General features: G+C 40.4%; 1 protein-coding gene across 1 annotated transcript in view; it reads left to right on the forward strand.

Moving 5' to 3' along the window:
- The window catches only part of SLC9A9 (solute carrier family 9 member A9), a 421,347-nt gene that overhangs the window by 339,691 nt on the left and 61,704 nt on the right, over window positions 1-19,952 (forward strand). Inside the window, 2 exon segments of the mRNA XM_054710390.1 lie at window positions 6,480-6,503; window positions 11,011-11,041. Coding sequence (XP_054566365.1) covers window positions 6,480-6,503; window positions 11,011-11,041 — 55 coding nt within the window.

Genomic DNA, 19,952 nt, shown 5'->3' on the forward strand with positions numbered 1-19,952 from the left:
TAGATATAGATATAGATATAGATATAGATATAGATATAGATATAGATATAGATATAGATATAGATATATAGATATCCTATATAATAAAGAGGTAATATTCAAATTGACCATCACTCCAACACACAAGATGGCCACCCCCATGTGGACACAAGATGGCCACCACAAGATGGCTAGCAGGGGAGGGCAGTTGTGGGTGATCAGGCCAGCAGGGGAGGGCAGTTGGGAGGGACCAGGCATGCAAGAGAGGGCAGTTGGGGGGGACCAGGCCTACAGGGGAGGGCAGTTAGGGGCAACCAGGCTGGCAAGGGAGGGCAGTTAGGGGTGACCGGGCCAGCAGGGAAGGGCAGTTAGGGCCAACCAGGCTTGCAAGGGAGGGCAGTTATGGGTGTCGAGGAGTGCAGTTGGGGTGACTGGGCCAGCAGGGGATGGCAGTTGGGAGGGACAAGGCCTGCAGGAGAGAGCAGTTGGGGAAGAACAGGCCTGTAGGGGAGGAGAGTAGGGGCAACCAGGCTGGCAAGGGAGGGCAGTTAAGGGCAATTGGGCTGGCAGGGGAACAGGTAGGCATCAATCAGGCTGGCAGGGGAGTGATTAGGGGGTGATCAGTCTGGTAGGCAGAAGTGGTTAGGGGAAATCAGGCAGTCAGGCAGGCGAGCGGTTGGGAGCCAGCAGTCCTGGTGGGATCGGGCCTAAATGGGCAGTCGGACATCCCTTGAGGGGTCCTAGATTGAAGAGGTTTCAGGCTTGGCTGAGGGACACCCCCCACCCCCGTGCATGAATTTCGTGCAACGGGCCTCTAGTATATACATAATTTTTGACTATTACAGCTGTTCCCCATTTTGCCCACCCTTTGACTCCCTCCACTCTGCCTCTGCCCCTCACCACATGTTGTCTGTGTCTGTGGGTTATGCATATATGCATATACTATATTCTTTCTTTGATCTCTTTCCATCTTCCACCCTTCATCCCCCTGAGATCTGTCAGGCATATATTTGTCCTGTCTAACCTCTTAGGATGTTGTGACCTATATGAAAAGTTTATGGAAATTTCCCATTTGGTTTTGATGAACTTACTTGTTTATCAAATGCTTGATGAATAAATAAATGAATTATAACCATTAACATTTCAGGTTAAAAAAATAGGTAAAACAATATATATGCTAATTAATGGTCTTATTTAATTCTGGTATGATGCATTGATTTAAATGTAATGATTTGCCTGCACAAACACATGTCTAAGGTGATCCTGAGATATTGAAAGATCAAATACAATTCCATTACTTCTATTTCCTGCAGTGTGTTCATCATTATTGATTTGCATTACAGTGGTTTTTTTATTATGGTTTTTAGCAATTTTTCCATCACTTTTAATAAAAGCAAGCACATTCAATCTCAGTTACCTCTTCCAAGGCACAGTGGAGCGAGAATGTCATGGGCAACAATGCCCCTGTCTCCTGGTTTCTGAAGTGAGATAAAAGATATTTTTATAAAGCATAGAATTGCCTTTAATTACATTTCTCTTGTCAATATTTCTACCACTTTTCTTCTTTCCTTCATTCAGAGTACCTTAAAAATACTATACTGGAAGGGTAGAATTTATAAATGATGGCAAGTGTTTAAATTTATTTTTAGCTAACCTGGAATTCTTTCCAATGAAACTCATTATATTGTACTAGCAGCCCGATAAACAAAGATTCATGCAGGAATGGGCCTTCCTTTCCCTGGCTGCCTGCACAGCCTTCACTATGACCAGAGCTGCCTTTCTGCCTTTGCTCTGGCCCAGAGCTGCCTTTCTGCCTTCCCACGCTGCCCAGAGGCCTGGAGTGGCTGGGGTGGTGTGGTCCCGGGGTGCTCAGTGCCTGTGTATGCAAATTAACCCTCCCTCTATGTTGGGTTAATTTGCCTACTCACTTCTGATTGGCTGGTGGGTGTCACAAAAGTATGGTCAATTTGCATCTTTCTCTTTTATTAGTGTAGATAATGGACATTTACAGCTCAGCTAGTAAGTGTTATATTTTAGATGTTAATGAGAGTGGAGCTCCTGCAAAAACACACTGTCCTTTCAGTGCCCAGAAAGAATGAAGGTCTTGTGAACCCCTAGTTATGAAGTCTTATTCCACAACCAACTTGCAGTATAGTAGGTACCACAAATGAAAATTCAGCAACCTCAGTAGTAGGTACCTCCTAGATGGTAGGTTCTGAGGCCCAGGAAAAAATAGAGCTAAGCAAGACATAAACCCTGCTTTCTATTAAAACTTTTTCTTGTAATTTTTTTTTTCTGATAAAGCTGTAATTGTACTGTAAATTCTTAATTAAATCTAAGCTACTATTTTAACGACACATCTGTTTATTTATCATAGTACATAATTGTAGCTGAAAATTTTGTCATAAAATCCAAGAAGTTCAGAACAAGATGGGACTACAAAGATAAACTTTAAATCTAGAATTTTATTGGAGGAACATAATGCCAAGGAAGTCTGGTGACTTGGAGGGGTAGAGTTAGTTCTCCAACCGAGAGGCCAGCCTGGACAGACTAAAATTTCATATTCCCACCTCTGAAAGAACCCTTTGTGTATCAGTTATTTATTACTGTGAAACAAATTACCCTAAAACTTAGTAGCTTAACACAACAGAATTTTTATTTTATCTAGTTTGTAAGGGCACCAAACCCAGAAGCCTCAGCTTAGCTAGGGGTTTCTGGCCCAGGGTCTCTCTAGCAGTGGCAGACAATCTGTTATGTAAGGCTGCAGTATCCTGAAGGCAAGTGGCCAGAGAGTCCACTGCAAGTTGGACCCTGACAGTGGCCTCAGTTCTGCACTGTGTGTCTTCTGTGGGGGCTGTTTGGGTATCCTTATGATGTAAGAGCTTACTTTCCCCCGAGTGAGTGAAACCAGAGAGAGAAAGTAGCAATGCCTTTATTAACAGTCTCTCTCTAGTCTCTGAAGTCACACCCTTCTGCCAGATTATTAGAAGTGAGTCACTGAAGCCAGTTCACACTTAATGGAAAGAGGTTAAGCTCCACCTCTTGAAGGGAGAAGAGTTGTGGACATATTTTCAAACTACTGTGGAGCCTGGTGCCATTTTTAGAAGTAATTTTTTGATAATCGTTTTAATTTCTTATATGATTTAATATTTAGGCTTTCTACCTCTTCAGCCAACTTTACTTTTCCTGTAAGCCATCTATTCTTTGATATTTAGAAAAATTTTAATAACATAAATTGTAGAACATTATATTGTGCCAGGTACTACAAATATATTTTCATATAAACATACCAATTAATATTTATCAAAAGTCCATGTTTTAAAGACTAATATTAGTTAAATTTTGCAAGGCTTAGAGAAATTAAGAAGGTCACACAAAGAATAGAGTTGTACATCATAACCCATTATTATTTTAATGTCTTTTTCATATATTTGGATATAGATCTTTCCTATAGAAAATTCTGTGTATATATTTCCCCCTTTTAAAGTATAAATGCATATTATACTGATCATTTTAAAAAACAGTTGGATTTATTTACTCATTCTACTCATGTTTTCTCTGATTTGTTCCTTTCCCTTTAATCACTATCACTAGAGACCTGGTACACGAAATCCATGTATAGGTAGGATCCCTAGGCCTGACTGGCAATCAGAGCCAATCTGGGCCTTTCTTCCCCTGGCTGCTGGCTGCTGGCCGGGGCCTTCCTTCATTCCACACTGCCCCCTGGTGGTCAGTGCACTTCATAGCAAGCAGTCAAACTCCCAGTAGGTCAAACTCGAGAGGACAATTTGCATATTAGCCTTTTATTATATAGGATTCTTCTTCCTCTCCTTGGACTTCTCTACTTCTTTCCTGTCCCCTTTAACAGAGGCTGATTAACTCAAGTAACTTTGTCCTCACTGACCACCACTCCTCCCCTTGCTCTTCTTTTCCTTTCTCAGCTTTAACGCTGACCCAAAGGAGTCTTAGGAGGGAGAACAAGAATGTCTTTCCTTCTTCCACCAAAGTATTGGTGCAATCACACCTCTGTTCTTTTCACCTCTTCATCTTGTGACAGATATTTCATTCCATTTTGGAACTGTTGTTTTTCTGTTTCTTTAAGATTCATCCATCTTCCATGTAGCTAAAAATAATTAGTATTATTATTGTTGTTTTCTTCTGCTTTCTCATCACCATATAGTAGGCTCTGCATCAAAGTCACCTAGCAGGACCAGTTTCTTCATCTCCACCCAGCAGGCACTATCTTTGTGGCCCATGTTAATTCACCTTTAGATTTCTTGCCAATAAGATTCCAAAGCCTTCTCTTAATTTTTGTCTTTTTCATTTTCCAAAACCCCGAGAAAGTATACTTATTTAATTCAGCATTTTTAAAAATTTAATTTCTTTATTATATTTTCCACAAAATAATGACCTTGTGTTATTTTTCACTATGAAGGGCCTCAGCCCCACTGAGAAGATTCTCTCTCTCTTTCCTCCTCTTTCCCAACTCTTTGTATAACTCTTTTTTCTCTCATTGCTATCACCTTTCCAAAAAACAAAAACAAAACAAACAAACAAAAAAAAAATCAACACTAACCATCATTAATGCTTGAATATTAACATAGAAATATATTTGATGCATGTCCTTCCATGTATGAGTCTGATTCAGTGCATGGTGGAAAACTAGCTGACCAGGATTTAAGAGATTAGCTGGCCTGGTCCCTCATTTTATGACATTTAGGACAGATGCTGGCTCATTATTACCTTAAAAATTCTAAGAATGGCAAGAGCATAAGCCCCTTGAATAGCCATTTCAGTTTATCACCCTATTGAGAGGTGCAGGTACAAAAAGCTTCAGTTTCATAATGGTATTTTTAATTGATAAATGGAAATTATTGTATTTTTTTTCTACTTGTTTTAATTATATTTTATAGATGCAGCACAGAAAACACCAAGGCTGAATGTGTGTGCTGGATTGTGTGTTCGTTAGGAATGTTCCAAATTTGAAGATGCCATTTCCTCCATCATCTGGAAAGATGCAGCATGTGGGCTTAATGAAATCCTGGGCCTTTATGCAGTTTCTTCAGGAGAGAAATTGAATTGCCTGTGGAGGCTCAGTTCAAAAATCAAAGAATCCCATTAGTATAGATATAATATAGAGTGCTGAATACAGTACCTGAGAGGGAACTCTAATAAGCGAGAATAAGAGTTTGGTTTTAGGAAAGTCACTTAACGCAATTGTTCTGGGTTACACTGAGAAAGAACTCAATTGGAGTCAGCAGTGACTGATATTTTCTTAAGGAAGAAGAGAATATCTCTTTAATGGACCTGCTTTAACAATGAATGCCCAGATAACAAGCTGTTTCTGATGCATTTTTTCACTGGTTCCAAGCTGTCCAAATAATAATAATAATAATAATAATAATAATAATAATAATAATAAATACTGTGTTTGAAAACATATATATTTTCCCATTTGTACTGTGCCTGGCTCCATTCAGATTAAAATTTCAAAGATAAACTAGAGGAACGTAAAGGAATTGAAACTGAAAATAAAGGAATTCTTCTGTTGGGAAAGAATTTCTAACCTTCTTTCTCAGTCATGTCGGTAACTGAGTTTACACAACTCTTCCCATCCCCATAGATCTGTAGAAATGTGGTTATTGAGATGTGGTTATTTGGGTTCCCAGAACTATGACTTCATACCGCAGCTGCATTTTCCTTTGTGAAGATGCTGCTCTGATAGCAGCACAGGGCCTCCATCACAGGGCCAAGGTGAAAGATAATTGACCATCTGGAAATAGTCAGCCAAGGAAGGTTCCAGAACAGCTGTGTTTCAGTATTCTGAGTTTGGGCACAGCAGGTTTCTAGATGATTGAGGCAAAGTTCTTTGAGCAGCCCTGGTTCTTCCCTGGGGCACAAGGTAAACTGTATCTTCACTTTTTATGCCCTTGTGCAAGTTCTCAAGTTGTGATCTGCAGACTGGTGATTCAATTATATGACACTGTCTATACTCATATATGACTTAAATTAATGATTCTACCTACTCTTTTGTGCTCATTTATTGTTTGGGTTTTGGCTTGTTTTTATAGTATCAATTGGGGGCAGGTGGTCTACAGGGGTCTTTTGCTTCATCCAATTATAGGAGACACTAAAAGAGTTTGAGACCATCTGACCTTCCAGGGAAAAGTAATGTAATTTTAAGGGAACATTTCTTCCTCCTTGGGCCCTAATGAATGTTTCATGTAATGGCAGGAATATCCACAACATTCTTTGAGGGTCTTCACTTCATTCTGGGCTAAAGACTCCAGCATGTCCACAGACATCTCACTCTAATTTCTGTTTTGCTCAAGGTCCAGGAAACCCAAGAGAAGAAGCTTGAATTTTATCTATACTTGACATTCAGGCATGCGGTGATATATGTGTGGAAAGGGCTAATGAAAGAAGTCAGACACAGGGGGAATAATTAAGCCTTTAAGAGGGAAATTCCTATAAATGGGAAGGTATTCCCTATAGCTGAGGGTCAGTATCCTTTTGTGGACCATGTGAGAATAATATGGCCCTCCAAAACCACCCACCTTCTGGCATGGCTGCACTCTGAGGAGAAATGTAATTGGTAAAATTTGGTGTGGGGAGGACAGCATTGCTCCTCTGTTGAGACCCTCCTGTCTTCCCAGAATACTGGGTAGTAAACTTGAAAGAATTTGAACAGGTGTACAAGTAACTCTACTAAGGAGCCATCTCTAAAAGAACTGGACAGGAAAAAATGAAGTCCTCCCCTGCTGGGTAAAGAGAGAGATAAGTGGCTGAGACCAGGATGCAGGCAGAAATGGAGGTTAGAGGGCCAGTGGCAGAAATAACAGGTGCTCCCAAGGAGTGAGGCAATCCTAGGATTGCAGGAGGCAGCAGCTGCAGTGTGGACAGCAGTGGAAAGCTTGGGCAGCATCCTGCAGTAAAGCCACCAGAGCAGGCATTCTCAACCCTGGCGCACTTCAGAAGCATTTGAGGAGCTTTTACAAACCCCTAATGGAACCTGTGCTGAAAAACTTTTAAAACTGTATCTAAGTGATTCTAATGAGCAGCCAAAGTTCTAGACTCTAGAAAAACACAGGGCAGGGAAGGACTGAGGTCCTGTCATTTGGCATAATACTCTCCAGGTCCTTCTATGCTGTCACAAAGGGTAAGAGATCTTTCTTTTTTATAGCCACATAGTGTTCCATTCTGTAAATGTACCACAGAGTTTTTATCTACTCATATACAGATGGACACTTGGGCTGTTTCCAGATCTTAGCTATCTATACTAATAAAAGCCTAAGTGGCCCTCGTGCCCTCGTGCGATGCCCTCACATCATCACAAGATGGCCACCCCCATGTAATCACAAGATGGCTTCCCCCACATCATCACAAGATGGCCACCGCAAGATGGCTACCACAAGATGGCTGCCACAAGATGGCCAGCAGGGGAAGGCAGTTGGGGGCGATCAGTCTGGCAGGCAGAAGCAGTTAGGGGCAATCAGGCAGGCAGGCAGGCAAGTGGTTAGGAGCCAACAGTCCTGGATTGTGAGAGGGATAAGGCCTAAACCGGCAGTCAGACATCCCCCGAGAGGTCCCAGATTGGAAAGGGTACAGGCTATGTTGAGGGACACCCCTCCTCCCCCCCCCAAGTGCATGAATGCCATGCACCGGGCCTCTAGTTGTAAATAATGCTGCTATGACTATAGGGATGCATATATTCTTACTGATTGATGTTTCTGGATTCTTAGGATATACTCCCAGAAGTGGGATCACTGGGTCAAATAGCAGTTCCATTTTTAATTTTTTGAGGAAACTCCATACTGTTTTCCACTATGGCTGCACCAGTCTGTGTTCCCACCAGCACTTCTTTGCTGCCATTCTGGCAGGTGTGAAATGATACCTTATTGAGGTTTCAATTTGCATCTCTCTGATGATTAGTGACCTTGAGCATTTTTCCGTATGACTACTGGCCATGTGTATGTCCTATTTGGAGAAGTGTCTATTCAGGTCCTTTGCCAATTTCTAATTGAATTGTTTGTCTTCCTGGAATTAAATTGTATTAGTTCTTTATATATTTTGGAAATTAACCTCTTATCAGATGAATCATTGGCAAATAAGTTCTCCCATACAGTGGGTTTCCTTTTCATTTTATGGTGTTTTCTTTTGCTGTGCAGAAGATTTTTAGTTTGATGTAGTCCCATTTGTTTATTTTTTCCCTTTGTTTCTCCCCTAGGAAATATATAGGTAAATATATTGCTATTTGACATGTTTGAGATTTTGCTGCTTATGATTTATTCTGGAATTTTTATGATTTCTTGACTTACATTTAAGTCTTTTATCCATTTTTATTTTATTCTTGTGTTTGGTGTAATTTGATGGTCTAAGTTCTTATTTTTTTCCATGTACCTGTCCAATTTTCCCAACACCACCCACTGAAGAGACTGTCTTTACTCTATTGTATGCTCTTGCCTCCTTTGTCAAATATTAATTGACCATAATGATGTGGGTCAATTTCTGGGGTCTCTGTTATGTTCCATTGGTCTACTAGTATGTACCTGTTCCTGTACCAGTGCCAGGTTGTTTTGATTACAGTGGCTTTGTAGAATAGCTTTATATCCAGTATATTGATCCTTCCAATTATGTTCATCTTTCTCAAGATTGCTGTGGCTATTCAGGATCTTTTTTAATTCCATATAAATTTTTGGAATATTTGTTCTAGATTTGTGAAATATTCCATTGGTATTTTAATAGGGATTGCATTGAATATGTAGATTGCTTTGGGTAGTGTGGACATTTTAATTATGTTAATTCTTCCAATCATGAATATGGTATGTACTTCCACTTGTTTGTATCTTCTTCTATTTCTTTTTTCAATTGTTTTCCTATTACAGGTCTTTTACCTCCTTGGCTAAGTTTATTCCTAGGTATCTTAATTTGCAATGGTAAATGAGATTTTTTTAGGCTCTCTTTCTGAGAGTTAATTATTGGTACACAAGTATGCCATCTATTTCTGGATGTTAATTTTGTATCCTGCTACTTGCTGAATTCATTTTTTAACTCTAGCAGATTTTTGATAGAATCTTTAGGGTGTTCTATATACCATATCATGTTGCTTGCAAATAATGACAATTTTATTTTCTCCTTTCTAATTTGGTTGCTTTTTATTTCTTCCTCTTGTCTGATCAGAGTGGCTAGAACTTCCAGTACTATGTTGGATAAGAGTGGGGAAAGTGAACATCCCTGTCTTGTTCCTGATCTTAAGGGAAATACTTTTAGTTTTTGCCCCCTGGGTATAATGTTGGCTATAGGTTTGTTACATATGGTCTTTATTATGTTGAGGTATGATCCCTGTATTCCAATTTTGCTGAGTCTTTATCATAAATGGGTGCTGGATTTTGTCTAATGCTTTTTCTGCATGTAGTGATATGATCATGTGATTTTTACTTTCATTTTGTTTATGTGATGTATCACATTTATTGATTTATGAATTTTGTAACAGCCTTGCCTCCCCCAAATAAATGCTTCTTAGTCATAGTGTATGATATTTTTAATGTATCGCTGGATCTGATTTACTAATATTTTAATGAGGATTTTAGCATCTATGTTCATCAGGGATACTAGCCTATACTTTTCTTTCTTTGTAGTGTCTTTACCAGGTTTTAGGATAATGCCAGACTTGTAAAAAGAACTTGGACGTGTTCCCTCCTCTTGAATTTTTTGAAATAGTTTGAGAAGGATAGGTACTAGTTCTTTGAATGTTTGGTTAAACTCCCTTTTGAAGCTATCCAATCTACTTTTCTTTACTGGTATTTTTTTTTTTTAATTACTGCTTCAGTTTTGTCAGTTGTTATCAGCCTATTCATGTTTTCTGATTCTTCCTGATTGAGCTTTAGAATATTGAATGTTTCTAGGAATTTGTTCATTTCACTCAGGTTGTCCAATTTGTTGGCATATAGTTGTTCATAGTATTTTCTTGCAATCCTTTGTATTTCTGTGAGGTCAGTTGTTATTTCACCTCTTTCATTTTGATTTTATTTATTTGGGTCCTCTTCCTTTGTTTCTTGATGAATTTGGCTAAATGTTCATCAATCTTGTTTGTCTCTTCAAAGAACCAGGTCTTGGTTCTGTTATTGGAGAAAAAAAACATGCCTTGCCTTCAACCCATTGCTGGTCAGTGTGGAGTCCTTATGATATCGCCAGAAAAGGAATTTTCCTGGATTTTCACAGGAGGATGCAAAATAGTAGATAGCTTTTATTTCCATGGAATGACACGCCTGCGCACCCAGAGTCCCATTCCCCTTTGTCCAGTCATAAAAGTGCAACTGGAATTTCAGTAGAGCTAAAATTAGAACCTATGTCCAGAGTTTCCTTTCCATGTTGGAGCCAGGTCCAATTCAGCAATCAAGCTAACTTCAGTCCATAAGTCCATTGTGTGTGCTGTATGTATGGCTGTGGGCCATATGAGCAAATACAAAGAAGCAAGCATAAGCCATGAGCCAAGCATGAAAAGAGGAAATGAAAGAGTGAATTTTGTTCAGGGGTTTAAGGATCCCAAATCTTTGCACACTTGAAGTGGTCACACCCATTCTGGCCTATGACCTCTGTTCTCAGGTGTGACTGACAGTCATGTATATTCCCTATTATCATCCCAAATTCACTGGGCATGCATCTATCTTTCCTATGTCATTCCCTCCCCCAGTGTTTTGCAGGAAACATGCCCTTAATATCTGGTCTTCCTTTTGATCCTTTCCTGTTAATAACTAGTTCATTACAATGTATTAGTTTCATTGATCATCTGTTTGCTTGTTTGTTTTTAGTTTCTATGTCATTTATTGCCACTCTGATCTTTATGATTTCCTTCCTTCTACTGACTCTGGACTTTTCTTGTTCTCTTTCTAATTCTTTTAGTTGTAGGGTTTGAACTTTTTCTTGTTTCTTGAGGTAGGCCTGTAATGCTTTAAACTTCCCTCTCAGGAGTGCTTTTTCTGTGTCCCATAGATTTTGGGTTGTTGTGTATTCATTTTTGTTTGTTTCCAGGAAGTTTTTCATCACTGCCTTGATCTTACTGGTAATCCATTCATTGTTTAATAACATGCTACTGAACATCCATGTGTTTGAATGTTTTTAGTTTTTTATTGTAGTTAATTTCTTGTTTCATGCCATTGTGATCCAAGAAGATGCTTGATATGATTTCAAATTTCTTGAATTTGTTAAGACTTATTTTGTGTCCTAACATGTGGTCTATCTTTAAGAATGTTCTATATGCACTTGAGAAAAATGTATATTCAACAGTTTTGCGATAAAATGTTCTGTAAATATCAATTAAATCCTTCTGATCCAGTGTGTCATTTAAGGTCACTGTTTGCTTATTGATTTTTTTTGTCTGGAAGATCTATCCAGTGATGTCAGTGAGTTATTAAATTCCTCTACTATGACTGTATTGCTGTCAATTTCTCCCTTAAAGTCCACCAAGAGCTTTTTGTTGTTGTTGTTGTTTTTGTATATTTCGGTTATTTATGTGCTCCTATGTTGGGTGCATATGAGTTTATGAGACTTATCACTTCTTGTTGGATCTATCCCTTTAGTATTATGTAGTGACCTTCTTTGTTTCTTTTATGACCTTTGTTTTGAAGTCTATTTTGCCAAATATTAGTATTGCTTATTTTTTGTTTCCGTCCATTCATTTTCAGTCTGTGTGAATCTTTTGTTCTGAGGTGGGTCTATTGTAGACAGCATATGTATGAGTCATGTTTTCTTATCCATTCATCTACCCTATGTCTTTTGATTAGAGCATTTAATCCATTTACAATTAAGGTTATTATTGATAGTACTTATTTATTGTCATTTTCTTCCTTATATCTATGTTCCTCTCTCTATTTTCCCTTCTTCTTAAAGCAGTTTCTTTCTTTTGTTGTGTTTAATCCTCATCAGAGGATATTTTTCCATTGAATTTTAGAGAGAGTGGAAGAGAGAGGGAGAGACACACAGAGAGAAACATTGATGTGAGAGAGACACATGGATTGATTGGCTCCCACGGGCACCCTGACCAGGACTGGGGATTGAGACTGCAACCAAGAATCAAACCTAGGGCTTTTCAGTTGACAGGCTGATGATCTACCAACAGAGCCAAACTGGCTAGGGCTTAAAGGATTTTCTTTAACATTTTTTGCAATGCTGTTTTGGTGATAATGTACACTGTAGCTTTTTTTTTTTTCTTGTCTTTTCTCTTTACTTCACTTTCAATTTCAGATGATAGCCTTGCTGGATAGAGTACTGTTGGTTTCAGGTCCTTGCTTTTATTTGTGGGGTGGCTTTAGGTATTAAGTGTTTCTGTTGAGAAATCAGTTGATAGTCTAATGGGAGCTCTCTTTGTCTTTAACATTTGTCATTTTAATTATAATGTGTTTGTCTCTTTGGGTTCATCTTGATTGGGATTCTGTGCTTCCTGAATTTGTGTGACTTTTTCCTTTACCAGGTTAGGCAAGTTTTCTTTCATTATTTTTTAATACACCTTCTCTATTTCTTGTTCACATTCTTCTCCTGCTGGTTCCCCTATGATGTGGATAATTTTACACTTCACGTTGTCCCAAAGTTCCCTTAAATTTTTCTCATTCTTTTTAATTCTTTTTTCTTTTTTGCTCCTCTAATTAGATATTTTTTTTCTTTTTTTAAATATATTTTATTGATTTTTTACAGAGAGGAAGAGAGAGGGATAGAGAGTTAGAAACATTGATGAGAGAGAAACATCGATCAGCTGCCTCTTGCACACCCCCTACTGGGGATGTGTCCGCAACCAAAGTACATGCCCTTGACCGGAATCGAACCTGGGACCCTTGAGTCCGCAGGCCGACGCTCTATCCACTGAGCCAAACCGGTTTCGGCAGATATATTTTTTCTACCTTGTCTTCCAAATCACTGATTTGATCCTCTGCTTCATCCAATCTACTTTTAATTTCTTCCAGTGTATTCTTGATCTCAGATATGAAATTCTTTATTTCCATCTAGTTCTTGTTCATGATTTTTATTTCCTTTTTTTCATGCTGTTGTATTTCCCACTAAGTTCTATGTAATTCTCAGTAAGTTCCTTGAGCATCCTTATAATATCTGTTAGAGATTAAAAATGGTGGTGGAATAAGTACATGCTGCATGGATATGCTCCCAGGAACAAACTGGAATTACAACTAAGATACAGAAAAAGTTCCCGAATAATCAATGGAAAACTCACAAGAGAGAACCCTGGTAACCAAAGACCAAAAGTGGAGACCACATAGAGACTAGTAGGAGGGGCAGAGGCACAAAAGGGCTGGCCAGGTGCCAACAGACAGCAAAAGAAGTTCTGGAGTGATATCTCAGCTGTGGGGGGTTGGCACTGAGAACTTTGGTGTCTAATCCCCAAGCTGGACCCCCCAAGGAGAGAGCACAAGAACTGAGAAGGGTACCCACATAATATCTGGCTGTGAAAAGCAGCAGGGTTGTGGTCTGTCTGGGAGATACAGCAGGAAATCCAGGTACACTCTTAAAAGACCAATGCACAAAATTCCTGTGGAGCCACCCACCTTGTGCTCCAGCAGAGAGAAGGCAGAGTGAACTGAAGCTATGAGAGCAGAAGCCAGGATCAGGGGCTCTGAGTTTCTTGTGCTGAGTCATTCCCTCATGCAGCAAAGGACATCTTTCTCACACAGATATTGCTATGCAGGTGTCCTTGTCTTGGGGTAAGACAGTTGGCCCACCCTATTAGAAAACACCTTGCCCCATGGTGTGAAGTTCCTGAGATCACTTGAGAGACTAATAATAACAATTAGCCTCCAGGTAGAAGTAATTGCCTCACCATGTTGGAAACAACTCTCACCAGGACAATTGCCTGAAGACAATTCAAGTCAGAATACTATCAGTATGTAAGCAGAAGTGGTCTCTGGAGGCTTTGAGTCTTTGCTTTATCTAATTAGTCAGAAACAGCATTTAACACTGTCCTGCACTAGTGATTGAGAGGTGTGGCAGATATACCTAATACATAGTCACAAACCCAAATAGGCAGCCAAAATGAGAAGACAAAGAAACAACCCCTAAATGAAAGAACAAAAGAATTTTCTAGAAGAAGAGATAAATGAAATAGAAATAAGAAATTTATCTAAAACAGAGTTCAGAGTAATGATGGTAAAGATGCTCAACATGAAAAAACCTATAGTAACTATAAAAACAGAAATAAAGAATGACATACCACAAATAAAGAATACACTGGAAGGAATACACAGCAGATTAGGGGAAGCTGAGGGTCAAATCAATGACTTAGAAAACAGGTTTGAAATAAATCACTTATTCAGAGAACCAAAAAAAAAAAAAAAAAAGAAACAATTAAAAAACAGGAGGACAGCTTAAGGGAGCTGTGGGACAACATGAAACATAACAATCAATAGCAAGGGTGCCAGAAGAGGTAGAAAGAGAGAAAGGGGTAGACAATGTGTTTGGAGGAATAATGGCAGAAAACTTCCCTAACTTGGTAAAGGAAAAAGTCACACAAGTTCAGGAGGCACAGCAAACCCCAAACAAGAAAAATCCAAACAGGCCTATAAGCAGACACATCATAATTAAGATGCCAAAATTTAAAGACAAAGAGAGAATCTTAAAGGCAGCAAAAGAAAACCAAACTGTTACCTACAAAGGAGTTCCCATAAAATTGACATCTGATTTATTATGAGAAACCCTACAGGCCAGAAGGAAATGGCATGAAATATTAAGGTAATGGAAAGCAAGGATCTGAACCCAAGATTATTATATCCAGCAAGGCTATCATTCAAAGTAGATGGTCAAATAAAGAGCATCCCAGGCCAAAAAAAAAAATAAATAAAGGCTAAAAGAATACATCATCACCAAGCCAGCATTACAGAAATGCTAAAGGGACTGCTGTAATGAGAAGAAGAAACAGAAAAAGAAACCTAGGCATACAGAATACAGAATTAAATTAAAATTGTAATAAATAAGTACCTATCAATAACAACCATAAATGTAAATGGATTAAATGCTCCAATCAAAAGGTGTAGGGTATCTGAATGTATACAATACATGACCAAACTATACGCTATCTATAAGAGACCCACTTCAGAACAAAAGACACACACAGGATGAGAGTATGTGGGGATGGAAAAAAATTTTTCATGAAAATGGAAAAGAAAAAAAAGCTGGAGTAATAATACTCATATCCAACAAAATAGAGTTCAAAATGAAGGTCATTGCAAGAGACAACAAAGGTCAATACATAATGCTAAAGGGATCGAACCAACAAGAGGATACAACCCTGGTAAATATGTATTCCCACAATATTGGAAAACTGAAATATATTTTAAAAACTTCTACAGGACACATGAAAACATCATCAAAGTCATTAATCATCTGAGAGATGCAAATCAAAGTGACAATGAGGTATCATCTCACATCTGTCAGAATGGCTATCATCAACAAATCAACAAATGACAAGTGCTAGAGAGGATACAGAGAAAAATTAACCCTCGTGCACTGCTGGTGGGAATGTAGACTAGTGCAGCCACTGTGGAGAACAGTATGGAGTTTCCTCAAAAAACTAAAAATGTAATCATCTTGTATGTTGGAGTGATGGTCAATTTGCACATTACTCTTTTATTAGATAGAATAGAAGCCTGGTGCATGGGTGGGGGCCAGCTCGTTTGCCCTGAAGGGTGTCCCAGATCAGGGTGGAGGTTCCCTTGGGGCATGGGGTGGCCTGGGCGAAGAGCCTGTGGTTGTTTGTAGGCTGGCCATGCCCCCCCCCAGTGACCCAAGTGGAATCCCTGGTAGCTGGGATTTATTTATCTTCTATAATTGAAAGTTGGTAGCCTTGAGTGGAGGCCTGGGCCGGCCAGGGTGTGTGGAAAGCTTGGCTTCCTCCATTGCCGGGGAAACCCAAGCCTCCTGCTCGCACTGTGGCCGCAGCCATCTTGGTTTGGTTAATTTGCATACTCGTTCCTGATTGGCTGATGGGCATGGCTTGTGGATGTAGCAGAGTGATGGTTAATTTGCATATTACTCTTTTATTAGATAGGATAACCAAGATATGGAAGCAACCTAAGTGTCTATCAATAGATAGATAAAGAAGAAATGGTGTATAAATATAATGGAACTAGGGGCCCGGTGCACGAAATTCGTGCACTGGGGTTGGGGGTCCCTCAGCCCAACCTGACCCCTCTCACATACTGGGTGCCCTCAGGGGATGTCCTACTGATGGCTTAGGCCCGCTCCCCACTCTCCTTTGTGGGAGGCAACTGGGCTGATCAGGGGAAGGCACCAGCCCCATCACCCCACTGCTGCAGCCACTACCAGTCACCTCAGCCATGAAGGTGTTTTCATCAACACAGACTCCAGTCCCTTCACCAAGAAAAAATGACAACTTTCTTTAGGCATTTTCAAGATGTGTCTTTCATAGGATATGCTTTTTTTTTTTTTTTTAATCCTCACCTGAGGGTATGTTCCCATTGATTTTTAGAGTGTGGAAGAGAGAGGGAGAGACAGAGAGAAACATCAATGTGAGAGGGACAATTTGATTGGTTGCCTCCTGTATGAGCCCTGACCATGGGCACCAGGCTGGGGGGCATGCAGGGACCCCTGGGCCGCACGCAGTGGTGGCCCCCAACGGTCTCCACACACCCCAGAGGCCAGCAGCCAGCCCCCCATCATGTGCGCCAGGCTGGGGGTGTGGACCCAAACTGCCTCTTGGTGCTGGAGCATTCCCAAGCGGCTGGGGGCACAATGGTGACAGGGGATGTTTCTGCCCTGCCCCGCCCCCAGCCCCTTGGCTCCTGCACCTATAGGCTCAAAGTGGCCAGGGGGTGTTCTGGGAACCCTGCCACTCAGGACCTAAGCAAGGGACCTACAGGCTTGGACTGGCCTGGGTCCTGAGGATGTTTGCGGGACCCAGCCCCTTGGCGCCTGCACCCTTAGGCTCCAAGTGGCCAGGGGGCATTCTGGGACCCTGCCGCTCAGGACCTAAGTGCTGGCCTACAGGCTCTGATCGGCCTGGGTCCGGAGGATGTTTATGGGACCCAGGCTGCTCAGGACCTAAGCACAGGCCTACAGGATCTGAGAGGCTTGGGTCTGAAGGATATTTCCCAGACCCCAGACTGCTGCAAGTGTTTGGGGGCGGGAACATTCCCGTGTCGCTATGGCGACACGAGAATGTTCCCGCCCACCAAGGCTCCCAGTGGCCAGGGGGCTTCTGGGGCCCCTGCCACTCAGGACCTAAGCGCGGGCCTACAGGCTCTGAGTGACTTAGGTCCCAGACCCCAGACTGCTGCAAGTGTTTGGGGGCAGGAATGTTCCCGCCCACCAAGGCTTCCAGTGGCCAGGGGGCATTCTGGGGTCCCCGCGGCTCAGGACCTAAGCGATCCCGCCTGGGTCTGGAGGATGTTTATGGGACCCAGGCCGCTCAGGACCTAAGCGCAGGCCTACAGGCTCTGAGCGGCCTGGGTCCGGAGGACGTTTACAGGACTCAGGCTGCTCAGCATCCGCATATGCAAATTAACCGCCATCTTGTTCGTTCCGATTGGCTGTGGGCATAGCGAAGGTGCGGTCAATTTGTATGTTTGGGTATTATTAGGTTAGATGTGACTCAGCCATAAGAAAGATTAAATTTTGCCATCTGTAACAACGTGAATGAACCTGGAGAGCATTATGCTAGGTGAAATAGGTCAGAGAGAGAAAGACAAAAGCCATATGATATTGTTAATGAAAAAAACCATTGAAACCTGTAAAGAATTTTAGTGAGTTTATTTGAGCCAAACTGTCGACATATGCCGGGAAGCAGAACCTCAATGAATTGAGATAATGCTCCGAAGAAATGGTGGGTTACATCTGTATTTATACATTGCCATCAAAGGAGGGACATAGGTGGGCTACATGAAATTCATTGGTGATGGATTAAGGAGGTGGGATAAAGTCAACCGGTGGGAAACCCCTGGGATTGGATAAAAAGCAAAATGATGGACACATACTTAGGTGGGTACAGGAACAATTAACATGATAATGAAGGAATTTGAAGTATCTGTCCTGGTGCCCACCACATTTGGTTGTGCCCCAGGGGCTCCAGCAAAAGAAGGAAGTTACAAGTTACCCAGACATCTCACAGATATGTTATCTTAGAGGCAAAAAGGCAAATGGGCTCAGTAAAGAAGATCTAAGTTGATCTTTGTCAGGGAAGATATCGGACTAGGACATGACTACCCACTATAACCTGTTTGTAGTTAAATATTTAATTTTCAAACCATCCTTTGTGGTTATTTCAGGTCTCTGAGTTTGCAAGACTGCCACGCAGGCCTCCCCTGAGCTTGTCAGGTTAGCATGTGGCTCCTTTCGTTCACAATATGTAGAATCTAAAAAACAAACAAAGAAGCAGAATAGAAACAGGCTCGTAGATACAGAGACTATTTTGACCATTGTTGGATGGGAGAGGGGCTGGGAGAATGAATGAAAAAGGTAAAGGGATTTAGAAGTATAAATTGATAGTTACAGAATATCACAGGGATATAAAGTACAGCATAGGAAATATAGTCAATAATATTGTAATAGCTATGTATGGTGTCAGATGGGTACTAGATATATTGGGGTGATCACTTTGTAAGTTACATAATGTCTAATCATAGAATTGTACACTTGAAGCTAATATAACATTGTAAGTCAACAGTAATTTAAAAATAAAATAAAGAAAATGTCATATTCTGTTTTTATAAAATGCCATTTAAATTAACACAGATCCACTATGAAAAGACATCATTTTGAATATTAAGGACAAAGCTCTAGGTAGCATTCTTCATATGCTAACTAGTGTCTCTGTGTGGGGTAAGAACTATTTCTCCTATTTTGTAGGTGAGACCTCTATGACTCAGGGAGGTTAAGTGACATATTCAAGACCACACAGCAAGTAAGTGGCAAGTGAATGTCAGTTTAGTGATGGCTTCTTTCCCTAGGACATTGAAGTGACACATGAATCTCATCTTCAAATCTCATTTACTCTAGGAATGTGCATTCATTGTCAGCACAGCCTTAGAGCACTAGTTCTCAGCCTGTGAATCCACAGGGACATTTAATACCTTAAAAATACCATTTCACTTTGGTGGTGTCAATGGGTTGTGGAATCCAATTTAAATTGATGCATAAATAAGAAATAAGAAAATAAGAAAAATCCACATGTGGTAAGAGAAGGAAAATTAGATGGTATACATCTATTTGTCCATAATGACAAAAGTAAGAAGAATTAGAATCAATGGAGAAAAGCTTAGGCTATAACTGTCAAGTAGACAGCATGAGATATAAAACTGTACACACACAGTTTATTCTTGACTAAATCAAAATAGCTAAGAAAGACTGGAAGGAAAAATGCCAAAATATTAGTAGTTATATGGGTTGCTTTAGGGAGTATTTTCTTTTAGTCTCATTATTCTGTTTTATATTACTGATATGCTACAAGAATTATCTTGTTTTCATACAATAGAAAAGAATAACAAAGTCAGACTTGGCTGAAACCTTTTGGCAGGTGGCTTTGATGTCTGGGTCTTTTAAATTCATGGGTGAACTGTAGCAAACCCTCCAATAAAAGAATCCCTGCTTTTTCAGGGCAGGGAGTGGGCAGAGCAAGTGCTAGAAGAAAGTCTCCTGGGTCTGCTCTCTTGTTCCAAAGAGCAGAACTGAATGCAGCTCTATACAGGATTGTTTCAATTTACTCATGCCATAGTGGCAGTGACAGGAGGGCCACCCAGGAATGCTTAGGAACAGGTCACTCACTCATAGCCCAGTAATTCCAGTTGTCTTAATGTAACTTCAAGCTAATTTACTCACTTCCTGCTGGAAACCAATCATTGTCTCACTAATAGAAAGATGTGGACAGGAAACCCCAAAGGCTGGTCAACAACCTTAATTGCTCTGAAAGGTCAGAGCTAATAACTCACTGTTTAGTTGAAACATTGTTAGCTGAAGCAGCC

This window comes from Eptesicus fuscus, chromosome 3 (assembly GCF_027574615.1).
Source record: "Eptesicus fuscus isolate TK198812 chromosome 3, DD_ASM_mEF_20220401, whole genome shotgun sequence".
Lineage (NCBI taxonomy): Eukaryota > Metazoa > Chordata > Mammalia > Chiroptera > Vespertilionidae > Eptesicus > Eptesicus fuscus.